Source organism: Lissotriton helveticus, chromosome 7 (assembly GCF_964261635.1).
Source record: "Lissotriton helveticus chromosome 7, aLisHel1.1, whole genome shotgun sequence".
In the NCBI taxonomy this organism is placed as follows: Eukaryota; Metazoa; Chordata; class Amphibia; order Caudata; family Salamandridae; genus Lissotriton; species Lissotriton helveticus.
In genome coordinates, this window is record NC_136068.1 from 1,918,761,347 (window position 1) to 1,918,773,438 (window position 12,092).

Consider the following 12,092-nt stretch of genomic DNA (forward strand, 5'->3'; position numbering starts at 1 on the left):
CTAAAAACTACTTTTTTCAAAATTCATTTTTGGCGTGTTCTGCTTTGGGGCACCCACACAAGTGAGGTATCCTTTTACTCGGGAGAACAAGGGGAACGCAGGGTGGTAGGACTTTTTTGCCGGCACGGCGATCCCACGCCAAAATGTTTGGAAAAGTGCTATTTTTACCTATTTTTAAGGTTTGCAAAGAGTTCTGGGTAGGAAAACATTGGGGGACCCACGCATGCCATACCTCCCTGGACTCCCCCGGGTGTCTAGTTTTCAGAACTGTTTGGGTTTGCTACTTTGCAAAGAATACCACCGAGCCCCGGGCCACAAACTCAGATGCCCCCCCCCCAAAATCAAGGTAGTTTTGCAATGAGGTAATGTAAATTCCCACCGTACGATTTGAACCGTTTCCTGTTGCAGCCACTATGTCTATCCACGCAAGTGAGGTACCATTTTTTTCGGGAGACCTGGGGGCACGCTGGGTGGGTGGAAATTTGTTGATCCACGCAGATTCCAGAACTTTCCACCACAGAAATGTGAGGAAAATTAATTTTTTTGGGCAAATTTTTATGTTTGCAAGGGATTCTGGGTAACAAAACCTGGGGGTAGGCAGACGAGTCACCCCATCCTGAATTGCCCTGGGTGTCTAGTTTTCAAAAATGTATAGGTTTGGTAGGTTTCCCTAGGTGCTGGCAGAGCTACGGCGCAAAAACAAAAGGTAGTCTTTTTGTCCGAATCGTGCTAAATTTCACTGGGAAATTGAGGTGCGACCATGCTGCGTTTTTCGCTGTTTCATGTCGCAGCCACTATGCCTACCCACGCAAGTGAGGTACCATTTTTTTCGGGAGACCTGGGGGCACGCTGGGTGGGTGGAAATTTGTTGATCCACGCAGATTCCAGAACTTTCCACCACAGAAATGTGAGGAAAATGTGTTTTTTTGGTCAAATTTTTATGTTTGCAAGGGATTCTGGGTAACAAAACCTGGGGGTAGGCAGACGAGTCACCCCATCCTGAATTGCCCTGGGTGTCTAGTTTTCAAAAATGTATAGGTTTGCTAGGTTTCCCTAGGTGCTGGCAGAGCTACGGCGCAAAAACAAAAGGTAGTCTTTTTGTCCGAATCGTGCTAAATTTCACTGGGAAATTGAGGTGCGACCATGCTGCGTTTTGCGCTGTTTCATGTCGCAGCCACTATGCCTACCCACGCAAGTGAGGTACCATTTTTTTCGGGAGACCTGGGGGCACGCTGGGTGGGTGGAAATTTGTTGATCCACGCAGATTCCAGAACTTTCCACAACAGAAATGTGAGGAAAATGTGTTTTTTTGGTCAAATTTTTATGTTTGCAAGGGATTCTGGGTAACAAAACCTGGGGGTAGGCAGACGAGTCACCCCATCCTGAATTGCCCTGGGTGTCTAGTTTTCAAAAATGTATAGGTTTGCTAGGTTTCCCTAGGTGCTGGCAGAGCTACGGCGCAAAAACAAAAGGTAGTCTTTTTGTCCGAATCGTGCTAAATTTCACTGGGAAATTGAGGTGCGACCATGCTGCGTTTTTCGCTGTTTCATGTCGCAGCCACTATGCCTACCCACGCAAGTGAGGTACCATTTTTTTCGGGAGACCTGGGGGAACGCTGGGTGAGTGGAAATTTGTTGATCCACGCAGATTCCAGAACTTTCCACCACAGAAATGTGAGGAAAATGTGTTTTTTTGGACAAATATTTATGTTTGCAAGGGATTCTGGGTGACAAAACCTGGGGGTAGGCAGACGAGTCACCCCATCCTGAATTGCCCTGGGTGTCTAGTTTTCAAAAATGTATAGGTTTGCTAGGTTTCCCTAGGTGCTGGCAGAGCTACGGCGCAAAAACAAAAGGTAGTCTTTTTGTCCAAATCGTGCTAAATTTCACTGGGAAATTGAGGTGCGACCATGCTGCGTTTTGCGCTGTTTCATGTCGCAGCCACTATGCCTACCCACGCAAGTGAGGTACCATTTTTTTCGGGAGACCTGGGGGAACGCTGGGTGAGTGGAAATTTGTTGATCCACGCAGATTCCAGAACTTTCCACCACAGAAATGTGAGGAAAATGTGTTTTTTTGGACAAATTTTTATGTTTGCAAGGGATTCTGGGTAACAAAACCTGGGGGTAGGCAGACGAGTCACCCCATCCTGAATTGCCCTGGGTGTCTAGTTTTCAAAAATGTATAGGTTTGCTAGGTTTCCCTAGGTGCTGGCAGAGCTACGGCGCAAAAACAAAAGGTAGTCTTTTTGTCCGAATCGTGCTAAATTTCACTGGGAAATTGAGGTGTGACCATGCTGCGTTTTTCGCTGTTTCATGTCGCAGCCACTATGCCTACCCACGCAAGTGCGGTACCATTTTTTTCGGGAGACCTGGGGGCACGCTGGGTGGGTGGAAATTTTTTGATCCACGCAGATTCCAGAACTTTCCACCACAGAAATGTGAGGAAAATGTGTTTTTTTGGTCAAATTTTTATGTTTGCAAGGGATTCTGGGTAACAAAACCTGGGGCTAGGCAGACGTGTCACCCCATCCTGAATTGCCCTGGGTGTCTAGTTTTCAAAAATGTATAGGTTTGCTAGGTTTCCCTAGGTGCTGGCAGAGCTACGGCGCAAAAACAAAAGGTAGTCTTTTTTTCCAAATCGTGCTAAATTTCACTGGGAAATTGAGGTGCGACCATGTTGCGTTTTGCGCTGTTTCATGTCGCAGCCACTATGCCTACCCACGCAAGTGAGGTACCATTTTTTTCGGGAGACCTGGGGGCACGCTGGGTGGGTGGAAATTTGTTGATCCACGCAGATTCCAGAACTTTCCACCACAGAAATGTGAGGAAAATGTGTTTTTTTGGTCAAATTTGTATGTTTGCAAGGGATTCTGGGTAACAAAACCTGGGGGTAGGCAGACGAGTCACCCCATCCTGAATTGCCCTGGGTGTCTAGTTTTCAAAAATGTATAGGTTTGCTAGGTTTCCCTAGGTGCTGGCAGAGCTACGGCTCAAAAACAAAAGGTAGTCTCTTTGTCCAAAGAACGTAAAATTTCACTGGGAAATTGAGGTGCGACCACGTTGCATTTTGTGCCGTTTCCTGTCATAGGCACAAGGCCGACCCACACAAGTGAGGTACTGTTTTTATCGGGAGACCTGGGGGAACGCTGGGTGGGTGGAAATTTGTTGATCCAGGCAGATTCCAGAACTTTCCACCACAGAAATGTGAGGAAAATGTGTTTATTTTGTCAAAATCTTAGCTTTGCAAGGGATTCTGGGTAACAACACCTGGTGGTAGGCAGTCGAGTCACCCCATCCTGAATTCCCCTGGGTGTCTACTTTTCAAAAATGTATAGGTTTACTAGGTTTCCCTAGGTGCCGGCAGAGCTTAGGGTGCAAAAACTACAGGTAGGCACTTTGCCAAAAAAGGGTCAATTTGTAACTGCTAAATTTAGGTGTGACCACGTTGCATTTTGCGCCGTTTCCTGTCGCAGGCACAAGGCCGACCCACACAAGTGAGGTACCGTTTTTATCGGGACACTTGGGGTAATTCAGATTTGTAAATCAACTGTTATTACCAATTGAGCTTTCATGCATTTCTCCCTTTGAATGAAAGACATTGTGTAAAAAATAAATCTTTATGAAAAATGACCAATAATTCTCATGCTAGTATGAGTATTCCCAACTTTGAAAATGTGCAATTATATACTGTTTCTGAAGTCTATAATTTGTACCCAATTCAGAAATACATAGGTGTCTTTCATACAGATTATTCCATGTATACATTTTCCAAGACAAAGTGCACTATACCCAGTAAATGAAAAAATACCATTGCAAGTTGCTGCTCAGTTTTTGGATCTGGGTTCGTCGGGTTCTTGGTGAAACTACAAGTCCTATATATCCCCACAACCAGGAAGGTCTAACAAATGTAACGGTATATTGCTTTCCAAGAGCTGTCAAAATTAGAAAAAGTTATAGGTGAAAACGTTGAGACAAAAGGCTATTTTTTTCAACAAAATTTCAAATATTCCAATATCTAACTGTTAGTTTCTATAACGAAACCTTCATGGATTTAGACAAATGACCCCTTTCTGAATTCAGAATTTTGTCTACTTTTCGAAAATGTAAAGCTTTCCAGGATCCATTATTGCTTTCAAACTCATTTCTACCATTAACTGGAAGGAGGTGGAAAGCTCTAAAAATAGCAAAAATAGGCTATGTCCCAGAAAAATGCCAAAACTGAGTGAAAAATGTCGGTTCTCTGACAAAAGTCTGTCATTCCCTGACAGCTGAGAAAATGGAGATTTCAGCCCCACAAACCCTTTTGTGATACCATTTTCAGGGAAAAACCCAGAGGCTTTCATTTGCAGCCCGTTTTTCCCATTTTTCTGAAAAAAACAAAAAAATCACTATATTTTGGTTAATTTCTGGGACCCCTCCAAGGGAATCCACAAACCCTGGGCGCCTTTAGAATCCACATGATGTTGGAAGAAAAGGACGCAAATTTGGCGTGGATACCTTATGTGGTCAAAAGGTTACAAGGGCCTAAGCGCGCTCTACTCCAAAACGCCAAAAAAAGCCTCCGCACAGGAGGGGAAAAGGCCTAGCAGCGAAGGGGTTAATACATGCAATGCTGCATTCAGAGCTGGATGAATGATGCATTTACAGGCAGTGAAACCAAGAAGCTCATATGGGCGGGTCAAACACAGAAGCAGGAGAAAGCCACAAATTAGAACAAGGCAACAGAGATTGTCATGAAACTCATCCAATCTTGGGCAAGGATTGGTTCTGTGGAGTATTGTATACAATTAAATCTACGACAGACAGCTGGAGCCGTCTATAGTGAGACTGCACAAAAAAAGCCAATAGACCAAAATGTTTTAAGATCAGTAATGTTCTTGTACGTTTCCAACCCTTAAGGCAGATAATATAGCTAAGCCCTAGAACTTTGACGACCTCTCTATATTCTCTTGATATTGTGTTAGTTTTAAACCAGCATTATCTTATGCAATATGAGCTGGAAATTCTTCCAACTCAGCTGTAGTGGCAGAGCAAGGGCCAGCCTCTCAGATATCTGGGGATTTGGGCTAACCGACAAGTAAAGATATTGCATAAATTAAATTGCACCTGGATTTCTTAAATTGGTAATTGGTAATTTGTGCAGGCAGGTGCACGGGCAGGCCACACATGCACAAACATACATACTCACTCACTCATTTAATGCACACTCATGCACACACCCACCATTCACAAGCATGTGCACACACACCCATTCACTGCACTCATGCTCTAATACACAATCATTCACATATAAAAAGACACATGCCCGCACTCGGGTAGATTTACTAACATTTTGCGCTGGTTTAACATCACAAAAGTGACACTAACCAGCACACTATGTTTTTTCCTAATTTACTTTCAAATGCAAAACTTGTTTTGCGCTGGAAAGAACCCTGAAAGTAATGCAAAGCTGTGCTAAGGAGGCATGGGAACGCCCATGTACCAACCATGCCTTTTCACACAAAACCCTACGCACAAACAATAGTAGACCGCGTTTAACGCCAAAGGTTAACACAATTTAAAAGGAAGCGTTAAGAGGAGAATTTTTTTTATTTTTCTTCTCTTTTTTTTCCGGCTGCATGTGTGCTGCACACATGCAAAGGAGGAAAAGTTTTAAAGTGTATCTATGTATAGTATTTTGTTCTACAAGGGTACCCTTCCAGCACAAAACCTATGGTAGACTCAGTCACGCACCCCAGTGCTATGGCACTAAGGTGTGTGCATGGTGAACGGCAGCTGAAGTCAGTGCCAGTGCCACAAATTGGCAGTCAACCCATCTGCCCAATGTATATGGCTATACATTCTAAAAAGGGCAGACCAGAAATTACCACTTTTTAAGGCCTGACGGGTATCTGCCAAATTCAAAATAACCCTTAGTGTTTGTTAGCTAGGGAGGTAACGCTCCATTCTTCTGGCATCCTGTGGAACCAGCATGTACGGAGGATGCTCCGATACTGGAGAATAGATGCTGACTTGTCACACGTTTCACTAAAGTAGTCCTGAAGTATAGTACATATTACCTTATATAGCCAATTGTGTGGAACGAAAGCGCATTTTTACAAAACGTACTATATTTAGTTAAGCATGGAAAAGTAGTTCATAGATTTGTAGTCTTGGGGCCAGATGTAGGTGTCAAAATACTGGTCGGAATCGGCCGAAAATACAGATTTTCAGCCGTTTCCGACCGGTATTTTGACATTGGTATGTAGGGGCACTGAAAACATACAGATTCGGTAATTTTACCGAATCGGTAATTTGACCAAAACGGTAAAATTACCGAATCTGTAAAATTACAGAATCTGTAAATTTTACTGATTCGGTAAATTTACCGATCGGTAAAATTACCGAATCTCTATTTTCCTATGTAGGTAGCACTTCTAACTGCTACAGGGCCTTTAGAATTCGTTATTTACCATGTAATACAATTGCATGGTAAATTACGAATTCTTGTGTACATGCACATCTATGCATGTACACCTGTGCCATGGGGCACACAGACATGCCATCTGTGTGCCACATGGCGCACAAGCCAGTTACAGGGGTGCAACAGGGTGTCAAAGTGACACCCTGTCCCCCTTTGCAATTCGGTATTTATATTTCGGTATTTGCTAATGAATCCTATGGGGTTCAAGGCCCATAGGAATCAATGGCAAATACCAATTCTGTAATTACAATATCGGTAAATACCGAATCTTACCAAATCGGGATTTTTTACCGAATTTTTTCCTACATACCATTTACCGATTCTGAAATACCGAATCGGTAAAATTCGGTATTTAAGAATCGGTAAATGGAACTTACCTACATCTGGCCCCCGATGTTGTGTGAAGACAGCAACAAGAGAAAAAAACAATAGCAATAAAGTCAATTCCCAAGTGCTTCACTTAGCTTTCTTTACAAACAAACATGATTTGAATCTCATCCATAAAGACTGATGCACCGGTCATGATGACCAAAATATGGTGGCCATTCACTTGCGTCTGTCGCCTGAGAGCTTACTTTCCAAACATGAAGGTGATTTTTCAAAGGTTGATGAAAGTACCCCGGGGCCAGTCACCCTATCCCATTGAAGACCAGATACAGGAGGGGTGTAGGAATAATGCAGAGGTTTGGACAGGGGTGCACAAGTTGTGTCCAGGATTGCAGGACCTTCACAAGAGATACAACCACAAACGATGAATCTAGATATAACCTATTTAGACAGATGCTGGTTCTCCTTGAAATCTGCCCCGGATCCGCCCTCCTGGAACAGAGCTTCACAGCCATGGATTAAACCATCCTCAAATCTCACACTTGATCCTCCCCGTCTATTACAACCTAAAACTGCTCAGTTTACAAGGACGGGGGGGGGGGGGGGGTGTTCAACAGCAGCGACGAGGGACTATGGGCGTTAACAATGCAAGACACTTTAATGACTGAGACAAGGACACACATTGGCTTTTATCTGGCAGTGAAGACACAGTCTATTGTAACTACACAGAATTCTCAAAAATTATATTTTTAAAGTAAACACAATCGCTTATTTTTCAACATTAACCTATAACAGGCTGAGGGAAAGGATGCAACAAGTCCCTTAATTGTAGAGTCCCGATGCGGGTGGGAAATCTGTGGCATTCTTCACACATGTCCACTTGTTTGGATTTTTGCAAACTTCACTGCCAACTTTACCACTATTCATGGTGCCACAGCTTCCCTCGGCATCTGCGCCACCATTGATTCTACAATGAAAAGATGTATTCAGGGAATATTCGTTATTTACAAATGCGAAGGATTGGACAATCTACACATTTGTCTCCATTAGGTTCATTGACCAACAATAATATACAATGACCAGTTTAGCAAATTTATTGCATGCAATCCCTGAGGCCAACCAATCAGTTAGTCATTTCCATTAGGAGGTTGAATTATCTATCGTCTACAGATGATAAACTGTGACAGATTGTAAACACTGACGTCATACATACATTTTATGTATGTAAATTCTTAGGTAGACCAGCTTCTGAACGTGTGACTGTCCCTCGAGGTCAGAACACCACTTCCTGAAACAAAAGAGAACACACCCAGCTCTTTTGGCTGTTGAGTTTATTCTTTGAGACTAGTGCTGACCTTCTGTGATCTTCACCTATATTTTCTGTGCACGAACATTTAGCGCTTATTTTTTTCTTTATTGGTTTTATTTTACATCTTTGAAATACAACTTTTTGAAAGCCCCAAAATATTTTAGAAAAGTGTTTCTTGATGGCTATGTGAAAACCATCCCATTAATGTCCACATGTAATATAAATTACGTATTGCCGAGACCCCTAAGATTCACCTTACCAAAATGCTGTTGCATTGAAACTTAAAAAGTATGTTGGAATAATTTCAGAACGAGATAAGCATGGCCGCATGCTCACACTGGTTAACTCAATCAAAGTCTAGTGCCTGAACAGTCAGGTCAATCTTTAATCCAATATTACAATCAAGTTTCAGGTTTGTTTATTATGTTTTGGAACTCCAAAGAGGTCCCCATAAAAAGATACATAATACAAAGTACTCGTACAAATGCAAAAGACATTAACAAATTTTTACCAAAATAATCAGTACAACACAGTTAAATAAAACCCTCTAGTAGATATCTAAGAAACATTTAAAGAAATTAAAAATGCTAAAACAGAACATTTCATTAGGAGGATTATATAAAGCATATAAGAAAGAATTGGCTGTAAGGATATTCAATTTCAAACAAATTTGTCTTAACCACTTGCGACGAAATAAACGAAGTGCAGGACATATAAAGAGAACATGTATAAAGTCCTGGGTAGACAAATTACAAAAGTTGCAAATTGCAGAGCAACCATACCACCTAGCCATAAGCTTATTAAGAGGGAGTAAATTCTGCCTCAAGAGCAGCCAAAAACGCCGTATGGCATGGGATAGGTTCCAGGCGACATAGGGTTGCTTGCGTTTTAGTGCGTAAGTATCAGTGAGGGGGGATACTCCCTTCTTCGCAAGGATAGATTCCCTGTCCAACCTAAAACTAAGATCCCACGAGGCCTGTTTCAAAAGTGTTTTTAACTGTACGGCAGAAAAAGTGAAAAGAGTGCACTCCTCCAACTGTAAAAGAACAACAGCCCTCCTGAAGTTCTTCACAATTGAGGAGAACTCCCTTAGAGTGCCCAACAATTACAACTTCATTAAGTGTCTCAAAGTCCCCACTTCCCCTCTGGCCAGACTGGCTACCCAACGCACTAACCCTGCCAAGCCCTGCACCCAACTACTACGGATACCGAACTCAAGTCTTTGGGACGCCACTGTGGAGGCAGTGTTAATAGAGGCTAAAAACCGTAGACTTTTTCCTTCTGTAACATGTAAAAAAAACCCATTGCCCTAAATCAACTATTTCAATTCCGTACAGAAGGGAAGACGGGATTTTCGCCCTAAAAACCTCTAGCAGGTAAGAGAAATGTCTTCTCCCTGTGGCAGAGTACAATGCACTCAAACTTTTACCCTGAGACAGGGCCTTCCGGGAATTATTATCGATGTGGGCCTTGTCACTTAGGTTATCAGATATTATTTTCCCCAGGAAGACATAAGACTTAACCACCTCCAGCTTATGACCTCCTATGGACCAACCAAAATTCTCATATTTTGTTTTTTTCCTCCCTGAAATACTCATAATTTTACTTTTAGCTGTATTTATCTTTAAAAAAAATGGAGTTCGGCATAAAGATGTAGCGCATGCAGACGATTGTTTAACCCTTTGGGCGTTAAGTCCAATATAATGATATCGTCCGCATATAACAAACAGGTAATTGGAGATCCCCCTAATGATGGTGCAATACCATCACTAGCAGATAAAGACGTAGGAAGATCTGAAATGTATAAGGAAAAAAGCAAAGGCGCCAAAAGACAACCCTGCTTTAATCCGTTAATGGAAGGAATGATTTGGGATAACCCCCTTTCCCCTCCTTGAAGGACTTGGCACCATGTATCTGAATGAAGGGCCTTAACTAAATCTAACAGGAGAGGAGGCATGCCTAGAGCGGCTAATTTTCTCCACAGCAACGGCCGATCCACTTTGTCGAACGCTGTGGAGAAATCTATAAACGCCGCATATACTCTTCCTCCACGAACCCTTACATATTTTTCAGAGATTATCTGAAGTGCGGTAAGGTTATCCAAAGTGCCATGTCCCTTGCGAAAACCTGTCTGTTCTAGAGGTAATATATGATTCCTCTCAACCCAATCGTTAATAGAATATAGGAGACATTTAGAGAAAACTTTACCAATTGCGTCAAGAAGGGCGATTTGCCGATAATTCTTAGGATCGTTCCTATCTCCCTTCTTGAACAATGGCACCAATATGCTCCCTTTCCAGGACGAGGGGACAGATTTATTCAGGAAACAAAATCTAAATATAGAGAACAAAATTTTGCTCCAGGAAACTGGGTCCTGCTTCAGGACAGATATAGGGAGCTCATCAGGCCCCATTGCACCTGAAAGGCGAAGTTCTTTTATGGCCAATTCAATGGTTTTTTCGGACGGGAAATCTATTAGGAGATCACTATCATTGCAGGATCCCACATTCTCGGCCGCAGGCCCATTACTGGCATATAAATTAGCAATAAAATTAAACCAGATTTGCTCAGAAATGTGGATAGGGCGGGGACTAACTCTAGTTCCACAACCCTCACCGATTATAGACCAAAATAGTCTAGCGTGACCGTTTACTGCGGCCTCTCGCAGATTGATCCAGAAAGAATCCTCTTTTTCTTTTTTTATTTTGATCTTGGCCCTTCGTCTCCTTCTTTTTAAGAGGGCTATGTTGCGGTATCTTTCGGGAGATCTGGACAAGTATTGCTCCCTCACCAGTTTATTTATTTCCTTATTTAAGGAGATGACCGAACTGGGGAGTATGGACTTTTTTGTAATTAAGTTGGATTTTCTTGCAGCTAGAGTAACCTCCTTCATAAAAACCTCAAAGGAAATTAATTCGGCCCCTATCCAATTATTGAGATCTTTTAGTGTTATATCTAGAAGATGTTCCAGACCCCTCATAGCTCTTGAATTCCAAAAACACCTTCCAGTTTTAGCACCAAAATTGACCTGATCATCATTAAGAGCCCAAGGATCAGCGGGAGGCGGAAATATAGAAAGGGTTAAAGTAATTACCTTATGGTCGCTGAGTGCAGTCTGTGAAACCATCAGATCCCTCAGAAGATAGAAAAGGCAATATTCAATGATTATATAATCCAAGATCGACTCACTGTGATTGGATTTATGCGTATAAAGTGCAGGAGTGTCAGAGGGAAGCCTTCGGTTAGCTATAATACCCTCGATTTCGGACAATTCTTTCAGGAGCAGTTTCCCTCTCTTATTCGTTCTGATTTTTACTGGAAAAAGAGCTTGTGGGATCTGGAAATATTCCTCTTTGAGCTTGCTTCTAAATAGATCCAAGCTTAAATTAGAGACTTTACAGTTAAGATCACCCAGTAAAATTACATGGGGGGAGGGAACTGTATCCTTAATTTGTTTAATATAGACAAAAACTTGTTTTAACACTCCATTAAAACAGTCATCGGGGGGGATATAGGCATTTATTATTACCAGGGGGTGTGTCTTTTCCACATTGTCAAAACCAAATAGTGTTACAGCCTGAAAAAGGTTACTCGGATCTAAGTGGTGTGAATAATTCCACTTTATTCGATTAGATAACAGGCATGCAATTCCCCCTTTAGCGTGTCCCCGCTTAGAAGAGACAGCCCCTCCTTCTAGGACGATATAATCCCTCCCCACAATCATTTTGTCCACACACCACGTCTCTTGAATACAAATCACATTAGCCTTCAAGGAATAAAGACATTGCAACTTTTCGGGGTTATTATTGATTCCAGCAGCATTCCATGAAATAATATTTAAGCTATTGCTAAAGATGGGAAAATAATTTGGAATTGTCTGTAGATTTGCCTGATAAAGCGCCAGGTAACCAATTCCATTGCTGACTATCTTCTACTCTATTTCCATTAAGGGATAAAGATGGAGGAATTATATGTGTTACTAGGCGTTTAGA

The 12,092-nt window shown here is 42.1% G+C and overlaps 1 protein-coding gene across 1 annotated transcript in view; it reads right to left on the minus strand.

Moving 5' to 3' along the window:
* Positions 1 to 7,323: 7,323 nt before the first annotated feature.
* The window catches only part of LOC144769970 (C-type lectin domain family 10 member A-like), a 118,449-nt gene continuing 113,680 nt past the window's right edge, over positions 7,324 to 12,092 (minus strand). The window contains exon 7 of the mRNA XM_078654165.1: positions 7,324 to 7,758. Within this exon, the coding sequence (XP_078510291.1) occupies positions 7,614 to 7,758 (145 nt within the window). The 3' untranslated portion in view covers positions 7,324 to 7,613. The remainder of the gene's footprint in view (positions 7,759 to 12,092) is intronic.